The sequence below is a fragment of the Haemaphysalis longicornis genome, unplaced genomic scaffold (assembly GCF_048455015.1).
Source record: "Haemaphysalis longicornis isolate Haplotype H1 unplaced genomic scaffold, Haemaphysalis longicornis Haplotype H1 scaffold_8, whole genome shotgun sequence".
In the NCBI taxonomy this organism is placed as follows: domain Eukaryota; kingdom Metazoa; phylum Arthropoda; class Arachnida; order Ixodida; family Ixodidae; genus Haemaphysalis; species Haemaphysalis longicornis.
Genome location: NW_027526445.1, coordinates 128,480,370 through 128,504,355, shown reverse-complemented (window position 1 = coordinate 128,504,355; position 23,986 = coordinate 128,480,370). Strand labels below are relative to the sequence as shown.

Here is a 23,986-nt window from a genome sequence, read left to right as displayed (position 1 = left end):
ATTTTGCGGTTATTGCGCTTTAATTTTGCCCTTTTTTTTTTTTGCTGAGGTCAAGTTTCGCCTGCGCCCCTGTTTCCGGAGGGAAGGGGTTGTAATTTTTTTATAGAGCCCCTGACACCCTGCTCGATTATCGGTCCCGGCTGTCTGCGCGGATTACACAAGAATGGAAATAAGTGATGCCCAGTGTAGCCCAGAACTTGCCAGCGATACTACAGTGTATTCTGGGGACCGTAGTGATACGCCAAAAACTCATCCGAGGTAGCAGAATGCCTAGAAGCAGCTACAGACGGAAAGTAGCAAAATTTAAAAAACGCGCGCTTTGACGTCCCCACTTCTTTTTAACCACAAATGAATAATTTGTTTATGATAAAAACAATTTGAAGCACTACATAGTTTTGTATTTTTATTATAAAGGATACATTTATTTGTCCTTTAGCTGCCCTTGGGGATAGTTTTCAACGCTGCTAGGCGTGCTTTGGTCGCTTCGATTCAAACGTGGACCCGCGCCTGTGTCCTGCTGGTCGTCGCAGCGGTCAAGAACAGTCAAATAAATTCTAGTTCAAGCCTAGAAGGTGCTTGCGCATATTTATAGTGATTTTATGGTTATTGCACCTTCAAAATGCTTTGTCAGGACTTTAGCATATGTGAAAACTGCCACACATTCTAGATTCAGTTACGACTCGTCGTGTAGAACAAAGGTTTACGGTAAGTCGTTTTTCATGTGCTTGTTGTTTACAAGCTATCAACGCACTGTAGCGTAATGTGGGAAGTTTAGTATGAAGCACACGCCTACCCCTTGTTATATTTATGAAGTGGTGCTTGGCGTTATTTTTCTCCCAACGGGACAGGAACAAGCTAGTCGAAGGCGCAAACTGTCACCTTTATTTCTAACTCGCGCTGGTCTTTTATACGTAGGTAGCAGTGCGCCAAACGTAAAACATAAATATCGTAGATAAAGAACAATGATAAAAAAATCTAGTCATGTGTAGCGCGGTTTTTCTTACTTCTGACTAGAAACCTGGTCAGAGGCTGATTTGGTCACATGTCGGGCAATTCGCAGCTAGATTCCCTGGTGTATGTCATGACCTGCAAGCTAGACTGTGCACTCTTTAGCGTGACTAACGCGACGTCCTGTTTGCACGTCAACGGGATTTGATAAATAATGACCAACTCACAGCATCTGCATTTATTTGCAAGTTAGGCTGCATTCTTGTTTTACAGCTGCCTTCGGCGATCGGTTGACACTTCTGCAATGTCTGTTCACTTTTAGTCGGTGCCGAGTACAACGAGCCGACTTCGCATCTGTTTAACACATTTCCAGGGGAAAACCTTGCCCCAACTCACCAAAAGGGTGTGTGCACATTTAAGGAATGTCTGAATTGATTGCTGGCCAAATTACCGTTCTGGAAAGCCGTTGCTGGTGAAAAAGCGGGGCTTATTTTTTTTTTCTCCTGCATTGCGTGCATTGAGATAGCCCCTAGTTATGCAACTGTGTTAAAACTTTCTGCATTTTTGTTTACCTAAAGGCATAAGTTTTGTTTGCCTTGATTTAGGATATATACACTGTACATAAGGATAAGAATGGGGTGGAGTGCATTCGGCAGGCATTCTCACATAATGAATGGCAGCCTACCATTGTCCCTGAAGAAGAAAGTGTACGACAGTTGCATCTTACCGGTACTCACCAACGGGGCAGAAACTTGGAGGCTCACTAAGAGGGTTCAACTTAAATTGAGAATGACTCAGTGGGCAATGGAGCGGAAAATGATAGGTGCAACATTAAAGGACAAGAAGAGAGCGGAGTGGGTCAGGGAACAAACGCGTGTTAAGGACATATTAGTAGAAATTAAGAAGAATAAATGGACGAGGGCAGGGCATGTAATGCGAAGGCAAGATAACCGTTGGTCATTAAGGGTAGCAGAGTGGATCCCTAGAGAAGGCAAGCATGGCAGGGGACAGCAGAAGGTTAGATGGGCAGGTGAGATCAAGAAGTTTGCAGGAATAAATTGGTCGCAGTTAGCACAGGAATGGGATAATTGGAGATCCATGGGAGAGGCCTTTGCCCTGCAGTGGGCGTAGATAGGCTGGTGATGATGATGATGAAACTGTACATGTTGTATCAGTTATGTGGAACTCATTGTCCTCTGTTTTTGTCAGCTTATGACCTAGCCCTAATGGTGCCTCTGCAAGCCCTGGATGCCCGCCAAGCTGTCTAGGAGATGTTGCTGCTCAAGGTAGGCTATGCGCAGGTGAGCTGAGTTGTGGTTGTACAACGTGTTTGTACAGCTGTGGTTGCACAGAATTAACTAGAATATTTCCCATTCACAGCAGTCAACCACTTTCTGTGCTTAGCTGATACTGCAACTGCCATTGTTAGTGTGGAAGCATTGAGTACTGCATTACGCGAAAACCTGGTGTCAGCGCGACCGTGCAATGGTTCCATAAATGTTGAACTGGTGATGAAAATAAAAGTATAGGAAAGAAAATTGGTGGATTAAGGGTCTAGGATTTGAGCCTGGGGTTTTTGGAATGCGATTCCAACATACATCCCCTACACCACGGCAGATACTTGACTCTGGCTAACTAAGCATGGACCTAGTAAATGCGTTGTGGCCTTAGACACAAAAATGTGTTAAAGACGTGCTAAGATATACAGAGTAATTTGAGCACACTAATTGCAGTAGTAGTAAAGTGTTTCGATGCTACTCTTATAGATATAGCCCCTAGCTTTCCGCGATTCCGCAATTCCGCGAAAAATCGCGGAAGTAAAGTGTTTTCGCGGAATTCCAAAAAAAAAAAACGTTTAAAGTGTGGCGCTATGTCCCCAAAATGATATATTCGATGAAATGGGGCGGAAAAGTGACATTTTCTATTAGCAATACCAAAATGGTTTCTATTAATTGTCTGCACCATTTTTACCGTTGAAAATTTAAATTTGCATCTGCGTATTCCTGCCTTATCAAATAATAAAAGTGGCTAGGTGGCGCAGCCTCCACCCGAATCAAGGGGCTTAGCCATAGCCAAAGAGAACATTGCACACGACAAGGCCGGTCAGATTGCAAACAAATGAAGGGTGCAATGAGAAAAGTGGCTAGCAAGGCCTTAGTATACTTGGAGAACTGACACTTGGAAGTTCTTGAGAGTGTGAGGTGCTTGGATCCCCAGCAAGTTGGGTGTCTCTCAGAGAAGAGATCAGAGTTTGGGGCCGTTCCTGGATTTATAGCCCTAGCTGCTGAATGGCAAGTCTTGAGGTCTTGGGCAGACTTCAGGTACTGAAGTCTGCCCAAGACCTCAAGTCTAGTGACTGGGACTTGGCACAATTTCTTTCTAAACAAGAAAATCCAGGTGAAGATTTTGATGTCCTGGCTTTCTGGGCTGGGATGGAACACCTGGCTCCAACACTTTCTTCCATTACCCTTAAATACCTGTCGGTGCCAATCAACTCTGTTGATGCAGAAAAGTCATTCAGTCGCTATGGTGACATCGTGCCTCACAAGCGCCATTCTCTTGGTGAAGAAAGCACAAAGCATCACCAGAGGCTCAGCCACAACAACTTCCTTCAGTTGTAAATAAAATCTAGCATGTTAGGAGTCTGAAGTGTCCAATAAATGAACTGTTACATGTACCTTATGCCGTTTCAATGTTGTCGCGGAATTTCGCAGATTCCCCTATCTAGAATCGCAGAATTTGATATGTTCCACCGCAAAAAGTAAGGGGCCCTAATTATAGATGTAGGGCTTACAATGGTTAAAAAAAATAATAAAATGGCTCAAGCAGAAAACGGTCGTCACGGTGGTTATGAGGGGACATCATCGCACCACTGGATGCTTACAGGAGCAATTTGAGTATGCTAAGTACAGTAGTAGCTCAGCATGTTTAGGCTAAGTGCCTCAGTGGGTGTATAAACAAGTGCCGAAAGAGGTGCATATGTAAGGCTCGCAACAGTGATTGGCCAATAGCGGCTGAGAGGAAAAAATGACACAATGGAAAGACGTTCATGACAGCAGTAATGAAAGGACACAGTCGCCCCAATGGACACGTTTCTGCTGTCATCGCTGCCCTACTGCAGCTTTAAGGGTACGCCTCACAAGGAGATGCTAGCGAACAAAAATAAATTGCGTTACGGCTAGCAAAGAGGCGAGCACACGCTGCCGCCCAACCACGACCAGGAGACGCCACTGCAACTGTTACAGCACGAAGTTACATACCAGGCATATATATATATCCTTCTGATGACGTGGACATTGCTGCAACGGGAGAGGAGGAAGTCAACACGGACCTACCTTTGGATGTAGATGATTGTGTAGCTCGAAGTTAAGTGCTATGGTTATCGCATTCCCGTGTGTGAGAAACCTGAAGTGTCTCTTGAATTTTTGCTCCGCAGTCCCATGCCGTTCCGTTGTCATAAAACAAACAAGAAATGCTGGGGGGTTCAGGTGTTGTGTGGACGGTTTTTGGGAAGCCACTGGTTTTCAGTTTGCTAATCCTGTTTACAATACAAACAGGGAGTTTTGGATTATAAAGATAAAAAAAGAATAACAGCAAAATATCAGACTTTTGCATCCTTCCACACGATATGACTATGCTGGGCCAGAAGCGGAACGGTAGGGAACCTCATGTGTTGGTGTAAAGTGCAGTGGCATTTCATTGCACTTGTGATTGTCATGCTTAGTGAGCTCACGATACTGTTTTCTCATGTTACTGAGGGGGAAGAAAGATAAAAAATTAAAGCCGTTCCACTCAACGTGAAAGCTCTCAGAAGTGCAGAGCAGTGATTCCTCATATTGGGCTGTAGCGCCGTTATTCACTCACTGCTACCACCAAATTCCATTCAAATTTCCACCTCCGTAGTGCGCACACAACCCCTGCCTGAAACAGCGCCAGCGAAAGTTCTGTTTTTTTTTGCGCTTGCTTTTTCTCCTGCATGTGCAGGCGTTGCACTGCCACTTTTTTTTGCTTACTATTGTAAAAACCAACCGAACGAGCATTCCTAACCAAATGAATGCGGGAACTGTCAGTTACGTATATTTTGCCTCAAATGTACCTGCAGTTTTCTTTGCGCTAAACAACGGGGAGATGTATGACAAGCACCAGTGGTTCAAGAGTTTCGAACGGTTATGACTATTCAAACCGCTTGGTTTTTAAAGCCTCTGCAGGACGCCCTACGATGGGTACGCCGGGCTCTACTTGGGCCCGTTATCTCTCTGCGCTGCCTGATTCCGGCAGTCGCTTGACATCAACCGTTATGGCGAGCTATGACGACAAGGCGAGCCCCTAAAGTGCTCTGCACTTAATAAAATGGGATCAACAGTAGCACTCCTCATGGGGACAGCAGTTCTGGTAGGTGTTGTAAATAAAGAGCAGGGTGGGTGCAGGCAGGGGATGATGGGGGTGGTGAAGAGGGAGGAAGACTAAGCTGCGCCCACTGCCTCTCTCTCTGAGAGCGTGTTCCATCGCTTCCACAAGAACAGCGCAGCTTAGTCTTCCTCCCTCTCCCCCGCCCCCATCGTCCATGGCCGACTGGCCTTTGAAGATCAGCTCCTGAATAGGTCACCTAATTTCCACCCCAGTTATCAGGCGGAGTTGAATGTTGCTGGAGTGTTTGCATTGGTGGTGGTGGAGCGGAAAGCATAGGAAGGCCAGCATCATGTGGGGCAGCTGCTGATCTCGGTGGGAGTGGTGCCCTCCTCGTGCGTCGTGACCCAGACGGCGGACTAACCAAAGAGGAGTGCAAGCAGTGGCAGTTCTTTTTGATGAGTATGACGAGCTCCAAGGACACAACCGGCATCGCCTCCTGTCACCCGTGTGTGATCTACAGTGTTCTGCCCCTTGCAACCATCCTCGTCTAGCACACCTTGTCCTAACGATGGCGCAGAATGGAATCTGCGGTGCTTCAGTGATAGCAGGCGTCTTCTGAAGTTCCATGGGAGGCGTAATGAACCACGGTAGTTTATACACTGGGAATAAGTTCACTGCACCTGCATCATTGCTCATACTTTCGGCTTATCAGCGGGAGGAAGACCCGCAGTAGCCTCCCACGTGAGTCGTACGGGTATCCATTTGGCAGAAGTGGCTCAATGTACTTGATATTGTGCCTGTGTCAAGTGCTGTGCTGATCGGGCAACAAACAAGTGGCATCTAGCAGAATTCTTGTTGGCAAGCTGGTTGCTACCCCAGTTTCTTTTGCTGCGAGCCTTGGCTGACGGCGCTTCTGGGACAGGCGTGCCATTTTCGGAACTAGGATGCCCTGCAGTGCTCCAGAATTTATGGTGGAGTCGGTTTCGGTCGGCTTCTGCAGAAGTGGTGCTGCAGAAGGGATGGGGTCGCTGCAAACCACGCCACGACTCCGCATGTGCTGCGCTAACATATTTCGACAGTGCTTCAGGTTTTCTGGTATCTTGAGCTGCCATTACTGCATTTTAGAGATGTCATGAATTCCGCGGACAACATTCGTGGTTGCCCACGAAGCCTCGTATCCTGTCTCCCTATGTTGACATCAGGGTGCTGCTTCACTTTGTTCCTGTTTGGAGGCTCTTTGCGAGCACACTGGAGGGGAGGGTCACCTATGTGCAACCCTAATGGAAGTACCACTTCTGCAAGGTCGTAACTGTGGGGAATATCAGCGCTCGGTATGACAGTGCTACGGTCGGTAGGGATGAAGTTCATGTCAGGCAGATCATTCTTGATGCACAGCCAAGATTCTGAAGGACCCACTTGGCTTGAAGGACACACGAGCATCGTTGCGCACAGGGTTGTCGGTCAGCGCAGTCAATGACAAATGAGGATTGGCTGCATTTTTCTTATGGATGGCTGCCTCACATTTTTCTGGAAGCACCTCGGGGTGAACCTTTCAGTGGGCGTGAATGGAGGTGCCTGGCAGTATTATGGGCCCACCCACGCATTCTTGGTTTCCGCTCAATCAGTTGGTTTGGACGTTGCCCCTGGAATCCAATTCAGAGCAGTTCAGCCGGCCGGGTGGTGTAACACATGCGTTTTGAAGAAACGCATTTTGTCATCCAACAGCTGTGCTAGGGCCACGTCATCCTTCAGCTCGTCCCCTGTTAAAGAAGTACTGACATGAAATTTTCGTGTTACGTTTTTTTCGCTGCTGTGAGTGCCTATTAGCCCACTAATCATAGAATGGCATATTAGACGGTCGATCGTAGCATAAACAATCATTTGCGGCGTTGTTTATTCGTGTCAGTTTCGGTTTCGACAAAACGAACGCCCAGCGGCCGCCATTACTGGAGGGTGCACGTGACGTCACCATTTTTGTCACATTGCCAACGGTCTGGGTACGCGCGCCAAGACTGGCTGAGGTCTTGACCATCCCCATGCACCCGGGCAGCATGATGTCAGTCCCAAAACCATGACGCCATACACACGGCGTAGCAGCGTGCGCCAACAACCGCAGCCGGCGTGACAGCTACGTCACGGGAGCCCCAATGTCGGCAGTTTGTGGCAAGGAGCACATATTTCATGTCGGCCTGCTCTGGGCTTTCTCGAGTGGGCAAAGATTAAAATGGATTTAAATTATGTTATACTGAACGGTTACTGTTGAAATTTGCTGGGAGATATCTCCTGATAAAAAAGAGGCATTGTACATAGTTAGCTAAGCTTCAGCATTTTGTATCACTACTCCTTTAAGTTCTCTCGTATTGCAGCGTCGATGGACCGTGTATCGGCCTGCATGCCGGGGACGAGTTTGAGCTTAGCGGTAAGATTGATTACGGTTCAAAAAGCGGATCCTGGAGAAGGGCATTGATTGCCGCAATGAGCCTAGTGATTTTCTCTTTCAGGAACCTGCCGCATCGGTTCAGGTGTTCTATATAGGGAGGGCTGGCGTAGCCGGACAAGCCATGATGGGCAGCGGTCAAGGGAAAAGCCTTCTGGATCAGGCGGTGTGGATGTGTCCAGACCTCGCACACCTCATAGACGCAGCGCCGTCAAAGGCAGGTCCACTTATGCCTCGAATCCCGGGTTTCAGCACCAGCGTGTGCCAGATCCAAGAGTGAAAGCATGAGCAAGGCAGTCGATTTTCGTGAAGCAAAAGAACACACTCTCAGAGTGAGGCAGTGGGCACAGCTTTGACTTCCTCTTCACCACCTGCTATCACCTGCTGCCTGCACCCATCTTATTCCTTATTTACAACAGTAGACTTATAAGAAAAAATCGTGTCCTTCCACTCTATGAAGAGGGATGACCAGTGAAGCTGTGTGCAGTCCAAGGAGTGGACAAAACAACACATTTGTTTGTAGAACACTTTTGTTTGTAATGTGCTGTGCTCTAGATGACTCTTTTAATATGCATTTGTTTGTTTTGTACAGTACTACGTTATGGAAGTATGGTTATACTTCCTAGCTAATAACCTGAAGGAAACTTGAAAGGACTTATTCTTTATTCTAGTGGACAAACAGGGAGCTGTCTATTTCCCTTCCGTAGAAGCTCATGTATTAAAGGGACCCTGCAACACTGTTTGAGCAGTGCAAGTAAACCTGCGCGACGCTTAGCTTACAATGCCAGGAATACGTGAGCCAAATATTACACTTGCACGTGAAGCGGTGAGTTCGCAAATCGTTGTGAAATGCGCGGAAAAACCAACCGCGCTCTCTTCGATTCTCCTCGTTATGCACCCCTGGCATGGCCTAAACGATGTCATTGAGGCCATGGCTGTCCTATTGGCTGCCACTGGTCAACTTCGCGGCTTATTCCTCGCATTTCCTGTGACGATCCACCGTCGTCGGCACTGTGTACCTTTTCTATGCCTGAATGTACACACAGTGTTGGCATTTCTTTTGTGTTTTGAGTGCGTGCGGTGCTTGAGTGATGAGCTCAATACTCCCCTTTCAACCAGACTACTCGACAACAAACGTTTATTGCTTCAAAAACGCCCTACCAGCCGAGCGCTTGCTTGCGAGCAGGCAGCCATCCCTGCTTTTTTTGTGGCACCAGACCGGAAATAGACCCCTCCAAGTTGCGGAGAAAAGGAGGAAACTCCCCGTCCTGTGATATATTGAAGGCTGCGGAAGAGAACACCGCGAGCCGCCCCCCTCTCCGGGAGAGAGCACGCAGCTTTTGTTGCGTTGTCCACATTCGAGTTGAGAGGGAACAGTTATGCACGATCTCATTGTGTGTAGTTTCGGTAATAGTGAACAGATTTTTATAATTCTTGCGGGGGGAGATCGCTGGGATAATACACTTTGCCCCAAAATACATTCCGAGTAGTCAATGGCAAGTGCTGCCCCTTTAACAGCAGACAAGAATTCCACAATATTTAGAACTTCACCGCAAACCACATAAGCATGAAAAGTAAATGAAATTTGACTTAATGTTAGAGTTGTTTCGATAGCTAATTGTCCCTCCGTAGACGGCCTTGTAAAAACAGCAAACAGGAATTCCATAAGGTTTACATTTTCACTGTGACTAATTGTGACAAGTAGATGAAACTCGGCGTAATGACAGAGTCAACCTTGTGGCCAATTGTCATAATTTGTGTAGGGATCGTTTGGACAAAACAAAAGTTACCGCCGTCTTCTGTAACCATACTCCTTTGACAAAAATTACCGTTCTACTCTAATTTGTCCGTTTCTGCTATATGGGGAAACTGAGACACATTCAGCTTTGCTGTGAACAGAATGCTTTATTCATGCCACCACTTCATGAAGGGACAGTGGCACTTAAAGGCCAACTGCACTCAAAATTTCGACTTCTTGAAAACCCTATTTCCGTATAGTCTGCTTAAAAAGAAAGCAACATGCAATGCAAAATACAACAGCTGAAATACGCTCGTGGACGCCGCAAGCGGCCAGCAAAAATCGGCGATTTTGAAACCGAAACCGAGGAGAGCGCGGCCATTGCAGTGACGTTGCAGCCGTCCAGCGAGCGGCCGGACGGTCACCAGTTCGGGAGAATGTCTGCGCGCAAGCTCTACGCGCGCACGGGGCAGCAGAGCTCGACCGGTTCTCCCGCTGCGTGGCTGGCCAGAGGAAAAAGCCACCGTCGGCTGGAACGTCACAGGCGCGTCATGGCTGTTTACGCGATCCGCCGGCAGGTGCAGAGTGGTCTGCGGCGGAGCCTTTTTAAACGCTTCTGACTGATTAACGAGGCGTTTCACGGGGTTACCACTTGTGTCTCAGCTTATTTGGGGGTACTTACTACGCATTAAAAACAAATTTGGCCGAGGTGAAATTTGAGTGCAGTTGGCCTTTAATCGGCGTATCGCCAACATAAGGGGCAACGGAAGAGTGGGTTCATGACCGTGCTCCTCATGCAGGAAAGCAACACTGCCTGCCAGTGTTCGCACTGCAGTAATGCACTACTGAAATATTGTTTGTGAGCTGAACGCAGAAAAACGGGAAACGTTTTAGTGCCCTTTTCTTCGCATATCAAGGGGAAGAGGTTGTGGAGAGTTCTGCATTTGCAGCCAACAGGAGCAGCCTTAGTATGTCCTTCTCAGCAGTGCCGGTACTAATGTGATTATGTTTGGAATGCGAATGCCTCCACGAAGGCATTTTATTTGTTAATACTAGTGCAATTTTTACTTCTTCTGGGTTTGTCGGATTATGGCAGGATGTAGCATACAGAGAGAGAGAGAAAGACTTTATTTGAGGCCAGCAGGGAGTGGGAGTAGATAAGCTGTGCAACTCAAACTTCCTGTTGTCACTTTGTGTGGCTCCTTGCCTTATTTTCCTCTCTCCAGGTGGCACCTTGAAATACCTACTGGCTACGTTCATTTTTTAGTACAAGTTGGTTCTGTTAGTTAAGGAGTTTCCTGTTGTGGAAGTGCAGTCGAAATGCCTTTCAAACGCAGGAGACAACAAAAGGCTCCTAATTTTGGCATCATATTGAGAACACTGGGTGCTTTGATGATGCTATGCTTGCTGCTGTGTTGTGTGTTATAGTAAATCATTTCGAAGCGCTTGCAAAACTTGGAGCTTAGTCACTAGTGGCGCTGCAGTGGGTGGAACGGAAAACTGGGCAAGTTGGTACCGATTCATCTGACTACAAACAGTGTAAACCGACACGAAACACAGAGCTGAAGAAGGCACAGAACAAGGCGCTGAAACGTGCCACACATTCGACTCAAATTTTCCCAGGCAAATTTTAGTTGCAATAGGCCTTTAACGTTGCACTGAGATGAAATTTTTGTGTTGAGGGTTTTTTTTTCATTGCTATTGGCATTTCTCAGCTCAATGATCATATAATGGCACATTAAATGGCCGATTGAAGCATAATTAAGTATGCCCCATGTCTTTTCTTTCGTGCCAGGTTCAGTTTCAGTGAAGCCAGCACCTGGGCAGCCACCGTGGTGAAAAAATTCTCAGTGTGTCACTGTTTTGTCGTAGGCGCCCGTGCCATGAGATGTTAGCTCCGCGCAGTGCATGGCATGCCGCTGATGGCAGAGTAAAGCAACCAGGTAGCTCCAGCTAACACTCGTTACTTCTCACTAGAATGAAACTCTTGTTGAAAACAAAGTTACTAATGTGGGTAAATAAGTTAAAATGTGGAGCGAAATTGTTCTATAAATCATTTATGGCATTAGTGAAAAGTGATCATCAGATGCAGTTGACTCACACAATAATTCAAGCTCGAAGGAGACCCCAGGATTTTGTGTGAATTATAATCAGAAGTTTGAATTGTCACAAGTTCTCATAAACATGACTCGGGGCAACATACCAATTTGTGTTCTAATGAAACATTCACATATATCTAATATACAGCACTCACGCACAATACTGAAGTGGTATTCACACTTAAAAAAAAAAAAAGAACCGAATGTATTACTGCTTTGTCTGTGCATAAGGGCTCGAAACAAAGTTTTCGATTAGAGCAAGGGGTGCCAGTTTATTGCATCAGTTTTCTGCGCTCGTCAAGAATGTGCAGATCCAAGCAATGTGCTGAAAGGATGCGAATGCGCAACCAGAAGCGGCAAATTCAGCAGATATTTTCCGGTAAGGACGAGTAAAAAGTACAAATTAACCGAACTTACGCAAGGATGCAGTTTGAATTAGCCCTTTGAGGGTCACGGCCGTACATGTACGGCATCGGCAAACACTTTCAAAATAGTCAATGACGTACATGTATGGCATTGCTTGTATCTTTAAAAAGCGCGCCTTTTTCGCCAACTTCTCTTGCTTGGCACGTGCTGCCACATTTCGGAAATACGTCAAATTTTTTACTTGCGCCGATGGCTTTTCTTTTTATTTTTTTATGATTTACTTCAGCGGCGCACCAGCTATCGCTTGCACATCCGCTAACGAGGGGGCGCGCTGGGCCTGCCACAGACCAAGGTCGCCTGCGAAACTGATGAGGCTCTTTTCTCGTTTTTTTGTATTTTATGGGCGGTAAGCCATCTATCGCTCCCGCATCTGGCCGCGCGCGCCCGCGTGCGCAGTGGCTGGTTTCGGTATCGTCCTCCAGGTGCTTCCCGCTTTTCCCGCCCACGAAACTGATGTCTATCTGATTTTGATTCACTCAAAAGGTGCCGGCTTATTACTCTCATTTTTATTTGGAATTTTTCTCGTATTACTCATGAATAAACCACATATATGTAACACCCTGAAAAAATTACGATAATTTTTTCTCAAAATAGATTCATCCGAACAATTTAAATCAGCAATAAAAAAAATTGACCTCTGGGGGTCGCATTTCACGAAAAAATTCGACCCTCAAAGGGTTAAGAGGCTTTGAAATACATTGAAAACATAGTGGGCCAACCAAAATTTTGAAACGTCTTTGATTTAACGAGAAGTTTGAATTTTCCCAGTTGGAAGTCTACTGTATACGTCTTTACAGTAGGCCTAAGTGTGGCCAAGTGCACACTCAGCATAGGTGTATCAGCAGGCACGAGAGTCAGGCCATGCGTGCAGCGTACCCTGACTGGCACGCTACCTGTGTGTCGTACAATGTCGTGTGCATGATCCAAGATTAAATTCTGTAAAATGATATTCGTCATTTTAATAAATTTGGCCCCTGGTGTCAGCAGTCGCTGCCAAGTTTTCACCACGTCATGTGAGTGCTTATATCGAAGGGATCTCAGCTGTTGACTTTCTCACCCATGCGAAAAATTAAATTTGATATAAAATGTGATACATGATACGGCTGCAATGCAAACTTTCCGGGAGATATCTCCGCGTACAGGGGAAGTATGCATAATTATCGCAGATTTCAAAATCTGTCTCCGCACTTTCTTAAAATTGCTCCTACGCCAGTGTTGTGCTTGCATTTTGTGCCTTGCTTTCTTGCAGGGCTCTGGGGCTGTGCAAAAGATCAGACTTACAACGCTTTGGCGCAGGCATATGTGCCAGGGTTCGTACAGGCTTGGAAAGCAAAAATTCAAGGATTTTCAAAGACCAGAAAACACATTTTGAAGGTTCCCATCTAATGTCTTATCTGGGATTATGTATAACTTTTCCAACTCAATGCAAAAGTTTTTTATTGCACAATACCTAAGCACATTAGTGCACATTCAGATAGGCGCTAACGCGTTCATGAATGCTCACCCTTATGTCATCATTGGTATTTAGACGTTTTTCTTTTTCTTGGTGTTTTGCTGAGACTCTTTGATTTAAAAACTTAGTTAATGTTGCCTGCATCTCCTGCTTGGTCAGCAAGAGTATCAGCTGAAATTAAATCAGCGAGTGTTGCTGCAAGGCAGGACGAACTAGGTACATGTCCACTATTTGCATGCAAAAGCAAAAACAGATGGAGCGTATAAGGCACAGCAAACATGCAATGAGCGAGCATCCACACTCTAGATGGAAGATGCAAGATAGAAAACAGAAGCTGGCTTTTACTGGATTGTATCGTGACATGGATTGTATTGAGAAGTGCCTGCTCCCAATGTTGCCTTGTAATAATGAAAATCTATCACGCAATGCACTGAAACTCGATTGTTGCAATGTTTCTTGACATTTGCTAACACCTAAAATGAAAATCCACCAAACTTGTAATTTCACACAATACACTGAAACTTGATTGTTGCAATGTTTCCTTACATTTCTAACACCTAAAATCCACGACAAACACTTTAAATTCTTGTGAAAAGACAGGGCCATTGATTCTCTCCAGAAAAGTCAAGGGTTTTGAAGGACCAGTTAAAAATTCCAGGACTTTCCAGGCCTCGAAATGGACACTTTTTAATTCAAGGGTTTTCAAGGTGTTTCAAGGACCTGTGCGAACCCTGTACAGTGCGTATTCAGTAAGCGAGCAGTGACAAGTTGAAGGAGACAAAGGGAGTGATATCTGCACCAATGGCTACAGTGCCACAGAAGACTGCGGGAAGGGAGATAAACTTGAGAGATCTTTCCTTGGAAAGAGCAGAGGGGAGGTTTCCCCCAAAGAGCAGTCAGTCCGGGTTGAACACCACTGCAACTGATAGAACTGCTCGGATCAATAATTGAGGCACCATTGATCAGGGCACTAGAAGACGGGACAGAAACCAAGGTAATACCAGAGGATTGGCTCCAGAGTAGGAAGAATTTAATGTGTGGAGGCAAAGGCAACGAAGCCAGTATTGATTCTCCCAGACCACTGACGGTAACATCACGGGTGCACAGATTAGTGCTGCATGCAACAAAATCAGAGATGCAAGCTTGGATGGAAGCGAACGAAATCCTCAGGGAACTGGAGAATGGATGCAGTAATGACAGTTGCTTGGACGATAATTTGTTTTTGCTAACACAATGTGGGGAGATTTCGAAAGCTTAGGATAGACCAATGTGTGTAGCATCCTTGGACAATAAAGGGGGCATATGACAATGTAAACAGAAAATCACTGGAGTGTGCTGGAGTTTTTTTAGGTGACAAGGTAATAAACTTCTGTAGCACAATTTATTGAGATAATATCAAGATTTTCCTGATGGGGGAAAGGAAGGTAAAATTGAACACGGCACATCTATGGAGGATTCAAACAGGGATGCCCCTTGAGCCCAATGCTGTTTATGCTTTAAACGGCAAGGTTGAAAAAGAAAGGGTACAACCATAGCCTCCATGGAGTTAGACAGCGAGACAAGAACAGAAAATTGGTCGCTTCCAGTTGAATTGTCCCCCATCTTCACACTTCGCCAGATTATTGTCAAATATTATTGGCGATTCGTTGAATTTTTTCACTTTGTATTCAAAGCCCCCTCCCCATCCCACCCGATTTGCCGTCCAGCCCTCCGCCGTGTCGGCTGCATGCAACTCGGCCCTACACTTCAAAACGTTACTGACCTTCATTCTAGCCTATTAAGTGCGAACTGGGAATATATGATGCAAGAGCGTAATTAAGTAAAGTGAGCGCAAACAAGGAAAGCGAGTGGCCTCTCGGTTCACCCGACGTTTTATGGCCGCTAATTTCGGAATTGCAAAACATATTTCACGCTTCTGACACTCGCTGAATTTTGTCACTGAGACACGCAACAAAACGGCAAGCTAACGCTGCACCATGTATTCGTAACGGCGACGCAAACGAGCACTGTTTAATGAAAGTGCACACATAGTGCGCAGGTACGCAAAAGAGCGGCGCACCGGAGCAGACGAGCCTGCGGTCTGCTGTACTCGTTGGCTTTTTAAAGCGTGATCATCGCCGATTGCGTCACTCTTCTTTTCTGATCGGCTGTTGCTGAAAAGTCCTTCACGTAAAGTATCAGTTCAAACTAGAAGTTTCACTTCAAATTTCACTTCATACGACCATCGATCGGTGAACGAACCTGCGAGTGGCATAGCGCCGTCACCGTCGCGGCACTTTCGTCGGTGCTGTAGACGTATTTAGCGCTGCAAAGCTTTTTCCCTTAATGCCAAGTTGATCGCCAGAAGAGATCAGACTCGTCGGGGATGGGCTGGTGACCACGTCGCAAAACAATCGGGAGCATCGAGCTCATTTTGCTTCTGTTAACACGGGATCCTATGGGACCCGCGCAGCTTTGTACTACCCGGAAGTACTGCCCGGAAGCCGCTTGCGCAGCGCCCCCTGGGCAGCGTAGGAGGCCTATAGAAGCACACACTACATCAATGCTCGCCATGGTGCACTCTATCAGTGCAAGCCCACACTACATCTATAAAACATTTTTCTAGAAACCATTGTCTCAAAAGTATGTAAAATTGGAAGAAGCAGCGTCCTTCATTCCTGTAAATGAATCGTGTCTGCTTTTTTGTCTCGACTCTCGAAAATTACCTGAGCTTATTCCTTTTCATTTATGCTGTCATTTACTACAACAGTGTGTGTCTGCTGTGTCGAGGTTGCCCAGAAACAGTAAGGGTTTAAGCATATTACTCCAGTTAGGCTGTGTGGAAATCGTAGAAAGCTGGGTATTGCTGATTCCTAGCCGTGGAAGCGTGTGCGATTTGGTCATTTGCATTTTTATGAGCTGCCACTCTGGTTATTGTCCAGCCTAGGCTCAAAACGAAGTACCTATTAGTAAGAGCGTCTTATACTACTTTTGCTGGTCATACTTGAGAACTGTAGCACCACAAAGCAATCACCCGGCTAGCTCGCACCGCCACAGCGCACCTCCAGCGGCCACCATATGTAAGTGGCGCGTGCTCCCAGTAAGGTGAGCAGCGGAGCCTAGCAACTTCGCCAACCGTGCTCCTCCATGGTTCGCCTGGTGGCTTAACAGGCACAGAAATTATAAACGAGGCTACGGTACAACTTGCCATACATCCAGCAAGACATATTCGTAGTACAACTTATGCCCAAACTGCTTATATGCAGAGGGTGTCGTTATTTTAGCTGATAACCAGAAAATAATGCAACTGCTTGTAAATATTTGTGGCCTTAAAGCCAGAGACCTGGGGTTAAAGTTTTAGCAGTAAATGTCGGAAACGATGGTTAGTATTAATGACAATAGCACTGATGCAGTATCAATCTAGGATGGTAAAATGCTGAGAGTCTCAAGATTGCAAATAATTATTAGTGTGGGCAAACGAAGGAAAAGCTACGTAAGTACTCGCAAGGAACAATTTAAAATTAGCGAAAGCAAGTCGCAGCTTTAACGAAGCGCAGAGCTCTGCTGGGGTATAACAAATGCGAAGTGTTGCGGGGAATACTGAAAGGCTTAATGGTTCCAGGCTTCACATTTGTGAATGTGCTACTCACACTATCAAGCCTAGAAGTAAACAGAGAATGGTGGGCTGTTTGTCTTTAGGCATGCATACTGAGGCATCCAACGAAGCAGTCCAGGAAGATATAAGGTGGGCATCGTTCAGTGTTTGAGAAGCTCAGAGCAAAGTATGTTTTGACGTGAGGTTCAGTCATGGTCCCTGAGTCTGTGAAGTCAAACGGATTTCTGCCTTCCTGTTGAGCAGCAGTGGCATTTCTAGATGTGCTCAGACGGCTGCTCTCACTAAACAACAGCCCGTTTGGTTCTCTGTCATCGTCCAGACTGTAATACAACTCTTTCGGCTTGCCAATCCCTCCCCACAGCCTAAATTAAAGGGACAGACAACCGATTTTTGTTTTTCGAATATATTTTCACCAGGGAATCACTTAAAAGACCTTAATTCAAAACGGTTTTGCTGATAGCGCCCTAGAACTTTTTAAATCAAAATATTTAGACCTACCAGCCATACGTGTCTCGCCAAAAAGAATACTGGCAACCATGGCAGTGAGTGAGCCGTGCTGCTACACACTTTTAACGGCACGTGAGATTAGAAGAGGTAATTAAAACCTAATCCTCTGGCGAAAACAACAAGAATGTGCAACCTTTCTTATTCCTTCATGCAGTTTTTGAATTGCGCGTTGAAATCGACGGAATTGTTTGAACACGCAATGTAGTGTCACGTTTAGACACTACGCGTCTCCACCTTTCAGACTTCAGAAGTTCTAGTGCAAACTTAACATTATTTCCGCCTGTCTATTTAGAAATTCCTTGCGGTTGCCCCAGTATATAATATTCTGGCTTTCGTATGAGCTAGGCCACATGCACTCCACAAAGAGCGGTGTGCTGTCCCTTTAACATTGTCCCTTAGTGAGACACACGAGGTCTGATTGTCTCCTGACATCCTATTGCCTCCTTCAGACTGGCCGGCTGATCCCCCCACTGGCCACTTCAAACATTGCTTCATTCTTCGGAAGTGTTACTTTCGTCTCATTTCGGTCACCTACTGAGGTCTCGGGCCTCACAAAAGACCTCCAGTGTGATTTAGGTCAAGTAGTGGTGAACTTGTAGCCCCGGTAGTCTTGTTTCGAAGAGCTGGCGGTTTTTGTCTTTGAGGGCGCACAAGCAAACGGTGCTTCTCTTCAGGGTTGAAAGAAAGCATGTCTGGATACTGTCGTCCGGTACACTTGGCTTTTTTCCTTCTGGGGGTGTTGGGTAGGTGCCTGGGCTCTTTCTTGTGCTTGGGTCTCGTTTGCTCGGACTCTGATTCTACTTCCGTGGCGTTCGCAAGCGAAATACAGACTCTAATAGAAGTTTAAGGGCACTTCTCGGCAAGTGGGTCTTCAAAAGGTTCATTTGAACATAGCAGTGACTTCTTCAAGGTCTTCAGCTTTAATACTCCGGATGGGTTCTCTCAGAAAATGCCAGAGATGGTCGGACCTGATGGGAAGACCTAGTCCTGGTTATACACCTTTCACCATCTCATCAGCGACTACCTTGCCTTTCCTCAGCAGATTGTGTACAAAGGGTATATCAGCTGGTGACACAGGTACACTTTAGTAGACACAGGTGCCATGATTGCTTCGATCATGTGGACTTCTGTGGAACACTGACTGTGAAAGAGGGCTTTGACGACTTTTTGTATTTGCGCGCACACAGGAAAGGGCACTGTCGAACATGAAGGCGATCGTCTCATTCACAACTTTTAAGGTGAAGCTTGGTTGTGAAGTCCTTGGGGATGAAGGATCGTTAACTCCCACTGTCGAGTATACGTCGTGCCAACCTCTCTTTCCTTCATGGCTCAACCATACCCGACATGTCTGCAGATATACCCCGTTGTCCATAGCAGAAATGTTTTCGCGGTTGCTTCTCCGAAAATGCATTGCAGTGACCCTAAAGAAGGCCCACTGGACTTAAACCAAAAAACATTATTTTTACAGTTATGATGATGAAAATTAGGGTGCACGTGTAGTGTTTCATTGTGATTGCAGATATAAAGTTTGTTTTTGTGTAAAACGACTGCATTCAAATTTATTCAGAGTTTTATGTTTGATTTTGGGACAGCCTTTGTAAAAAAACTGCTGGAGGGATGCAGCTGAATGAGGTACTAGTGAACTGTACACAAATCAAGGAGTGAAATAAAACTAACTTCATCGCTTTATCTGTTCTGTAGCAGAAGTTACGACCGTTTGAAGTTTGCACCTGGAAGACAAAACCGGTTTTTCTGGTTCCCAATTTCCAGGCCTAAACTTCGAATGGTCGTAACTTCTGCTACAGACCAGATAAAGTGATGAAGTTAGTCTTATTGCACTCCTTGATTTGTGTACAGTTCACTGGTACCTCATTCAGCTGCATCCCTCCAGCAGTTTTGGCCGCCAGCGAAATGTCATTGGGGTAACGCCAAGCACTCTTCCCGACTTCATAGTCACCGTATTTTTGCGCGTATACCTCGCCTCTGCTTATACCGTATTTACTCAATTAAGGATCGCAATTGTTTTAAAAAAATTGATGTAAATTTAGGGGTGCGTTCATTATGTGGGGTAAATTTTTCGCAAAACATTTTTGAGCACAGAAAACGCCGGCAAGTTGTGGGTAAAAATTTTTATGATAGTTATCATGAAGATGATAAAAATAATAAATAAAAACATAATAAAAACTTTGCACACCGCCGCCAGCCGCTTGAAAAAGTGACAGAAAATGCTGTGTTTTCATAAATTACCAAAAGTGCCGGTACGAGTTTGCTGTGAGGTGGCAACGGTTAGACCAATAAGTGGCTGCCACTGTTACAGTGCGGGACATCAAGAGAGAGAGAGAGGAATTTTATTGAAATGAAAAAACACAGAAAGGTCGGCCTGATGGTAGTGTGTCTGGCCAGCTATTCTGTGTGTGGGAAGGGAAAGGGGAGGAAAGAGCGTGGATAGAGGACGAGAGAGATGAAGATAGCGGAGAAACCACATCAAAACAGACATGGTGGCCAACTCAGCAACCTGAGTGCGTTTTTTTCTTTGGATTATGAGTATATTACTATCTGCATTTAGTGAGAGTTTCTTCCTCACCAATATTGGACGCATGCTTGCCAATATCGCTAATATCGGCACGTCTTTTGCAATAATGTATCCATGTCCTCTTCGAAACGGAAGGAAACAGAGGTACGCATGACCTTCATCAGGTAGGCTTTGCACACATACGACATATTGCTGCGGCTAGTTCAGGGTGCGTTCATTGCCCGAGAAATAAAAGAAATCGAACGTGGACGACATGCTTGAGGGGCGCAATCGTTACACGAGTGCGATCATTATGCGAGTAAATATGGTAATCCGTGCCCTCACTTTCAGCCCGCCAGAAAAGAAAAAAAAATCATCTCGTATTGCCCGCACATTTGGCACAGGAAATGCTGCACCAAAGTTACTGCTCAAGCGACACATCACGGCAGCTATGCAAGGCTAAGTCCGCCTTATTCAACAATACTTACTACTACTACTACTACATACTATGTTTACAGAAAAAGCGTATATTTAGCAAGTAGAACACACTGACTGCAAGGCGAAAGCCACAATTCCCTAATAAAATTAAGTTGTTACAGTGTGCTCGTCCTTGTCCTTGTACGTTGTGCAATGGAAGGCTCAGTCAGTGTTACCGCGTAGAAGCTTCACTGCACAACGCGCATTGCTGTGAAGCTGCACTAAGGAAAAACCCTGCGTATTATCCGCACCCATACTTTGCCACTGAAATTTTCGCATTTTTGGTGCGGCTTATACGCATGAAAATATGGTAAATTAGCACAAAGGTCACCAATTCATTGATCTCGTTGTTCGACTCGGCCACCGCTGCTGGTGAATTGACTTGAGAGGAATTTTCAGCTGATGAGAGGAGTTCAAGCTCTCGAGGTCACTTCTCTTTGGTGAAGCTGAACAAGATATCACGTAGGATGAAACGAGATGTGAAAACTAAGTACGGGACGAATATAGGGAGTGTGGTGTCCTCCTTCTCTCTGTCCTCTTCTTAGTTTGTGCATTTTATTTCATCATGTCAAACGACCTACTATCCCCTTAGATAACTTTGATATCACGTAGGAGTGTTCCAGAGTAAATCTACGAGCATTGCTGAGAGGCTGCGCGTTGGAGCATTGCGAGAGAATCCTGAGAGATAGCCCACTTAAGATCGAGAGCAAATTGAGTGAAAATATGACGTGGGCTAACTTTCGGTGTGCAGTCAAAAAAAAGTCGAGAACTGTATCGCAGCCAAAAAATGAACAAAGAATGAACATGCAATCCAGCTTGGCTTCCGATGCAAGCTTTTACAATGCAAGCTTCCTCGCTTACTCCTGGAGCAGGCGGTTACTAACCGCCCTGCCCGCCGCCCTCTCTTCTTGTAGAAATTCAAAAAGTCCGTCGTCGATCTCCTCTGAAAACACAGGTCGACCGCTGTTCAAAGACCGCTTAAACTGTCCTTTGCCCTGGCACTCCTGAAGGAGAGTTTCGTACGTAGAGTTCCACCGCCTTGCTTGCTTACAATCCAGCCCTAATTGGCGTGCGGTCTTACTCACGTTGCTGCCGGCCTTTCGGTGCCATCGGGCAACCTCCACTTTCTTCGCCACAGTGAAGCTTTGCCGCATCCTTCCGTTCTTGCTTCGCGACGAAAGACAAATGACCGGAATGTTCAAGGATGCGTGGTGGTCGCGTTTCGCGTTTCCTTTCCACATATCTCCCGAACAGGAGATACGTGGAAGGGGAAAGTATTTCGCTACGGTTCTACATGTGTGCGGGCTGCATTGCCAACCTAAACGAGCACATGTTATTTTTAGATCCTGTGACCTGTTATCGCAGCCGGGTTTCAGGTTCCTGTGACCTGTTATCGCACCCTACCCACGCTAGCTAAGCTCGTTTCCGCGGGCGTCATCCCCGGCTGGGATGATGCTATTGTCAGGGGTGGGTTATCTTTCGGTGTTTTTGAAAAAAAAAGGAAAATCGTTCCAAAAACAGGGGGGGGGGGTTATCTTTGGGGGGTAAGGCATCTCTCGGGATTTTACAGTAAGCGGTTGACTTTACAGGCAGCAGAATCCTCGGTGGTGACAGGTGACACTGGTGTATTTTCATCGTGTTCCTTGACCGGTTTCAAGATTTCTGTGGCATACAGTTTACATCACTCCATGTTTTGTTTTCTTGTGATGGCTGTGGCATCCTCGTCCGGGATGCAACAGCGTAGATTGTGAAACATAGATGTGGACATTAGAGTGCTGTTGTTACGGTAGGCGTGGTGAAACTGCTCCCAAAGTTCGTCCAAACCTGGCGCTTACCTCGAAAAGCTGGAATGCTTGTCTGGCGCAGTTAACGCACCTTCCCGTTTGACCAAAACGACTTGGTTTATGACTGGTGCTTCATCTGTCGTAAGATAGTCTTCGATGTCCTCGTTGGTTTTTGAGAGCTCGTCGTCGTTGGCCAAGAGGCGATCTTGCAGTCCAGTGAGCGTGGTGATGTCCTCAATTATGGTGTTAGCAAGGAGCAAGATTCCGTGATCAATTGTGACAGTCTATAGCGTTATTACATACCGTATTTGCACGATTCTAATGCGCACCCATTTTTGTTAAAATCAGCCTTCAAATTTTTGTGTCCGCGTTAGAAGCTGAAATCGGCTTCAAGGAGGCCAGCAGCGTTGACATGGACACTAAATCCTCCCAAAATCAAATTTTAATACTGCATGGTAGAATCAGCGTAAAGCAATTTTTTATTCGAATTTTCCTGCGCGAACTTCCCTGTGCGTTACAATTGGGGGCGCGTTACAATCGTGCAATAATGGTACTCCTGTATCGTTGTCTCTTACATGCGGTTAATCGGCAGCAAACATGCATGAGACTAATCAATCCTTGTTTTTAATGATAACAAATTTTAAGCCGAATGAAGTTGCTTGTCAGGATTGGTGGAGATTACTGCATTCTTTCACTTGCATTGTGGCATTTAAATCTTCGGATCTATGATGCCTATTTAAATGCGAAATTAATACATGGCCTTATCTAGCTGAGTTACTATATCCTCATATAAATATATCCTCGTATGAAGAGACAGGTTCTATTATGTTCTACCCAAGCATCGCATGGGGTTGGTGAAACATTGCTGGAAGCATGAAACAAGGATGCTGGGATTCACGGGAGCAAACCATACTTCTGATGTGATGCCCACGACATGAAGTTAATATCACTGGTTGGGAAAGAATGGATTGCTGAAGGACAAATCTTAATTCGTAAGAGCTTCCTCTTATAATTCTTACTGCTTTAACATTTAGTAGGTAATTTAATATTAAAAATAAAGCTCGGTTCTCAAAAATTACAGATTTGCTTGTTGCAATTGCAATCATTTTGCATCTACACAGAACGCAAGATGGGTAGTTATTGAGGTTAGCGTAAGGCTAGCATTGAACACCACGTTTCTCGCAAGTTTATGCAAAATCCCTTTATCTGTGTAGAAATCCCCAACCTTCCAGCTTTCTTAATCTACAACCTGTGGCTCCTTGTGCTGCCGCTTTCTGCTTTCGCTGTTCACACAGGGCAGGCTTGGATGTTGCTACCAGCTGTTAACTTTGACACACAAAGTGGTTTTCTCCAGACCGCTTGCCGATGACCGGCCGCTCTTCTCCAAATAAAAACATCTGAACTGTGGGGCAGCGTATGCAAGGATATTTATTGGGAGAGCAGTGGCCAGGAGAAATGAGTGTTCCAGAAGCAGCCGCAGGGCATACTAACTGTGAGGACGGCTGGTATACTCGGTTACAACTCAAGAACGGCACCACCTCATGTAGTGTATCACTCCGTCAAAGCGCCGAACCCGTGACGTCAGTGCGCGCGTTTTGAAAGGGGTTTGCTATGAATGCGTGATATCGTCTGCCTTGTCTCACGCAGTTTGTTTGTCATC

General features: G+C 45.7%; 1 protein-coding gene and 1 long non-coding RNA gene across 3 annotated transcripts in view; one reads left to right on the top strand and one right to left on the bottom strand.

Moving 5' to 3' along the window:
• Nucleotides 1-23,986, bottom strand: part of LOC144150107 (uncharacterized) — a 131,187-nt gene that overhangs the window by 57,800 nt on the left and 49,401 nt on the right. The gene's annotated exons all lie outside the window — the stretch shown is intronic.
• Nucleotides 494-23,986, top strand: part of LOC144150106 (uncharacterized) — a 210,695-nt gene continuing 187,202 nt past the window's right edge. For both annotated transcript variants that reach the window (XM_077681920.1, XM_077681919.1), the window contains exons 1-2: nt 494-705; nt 2,158-2,249. Coding sequence is in view for 1 of the 2 variants with exons in the window: in XM_077681919.1 (XP_077538045.1) it covers nt 2,220-2,249 (30 nt within the window). In the remaining variant the exon portion in view is untranslated. The remainder of the gene's footprint in view (nt 706-2,157; nt 2,250-23,986) is intronic.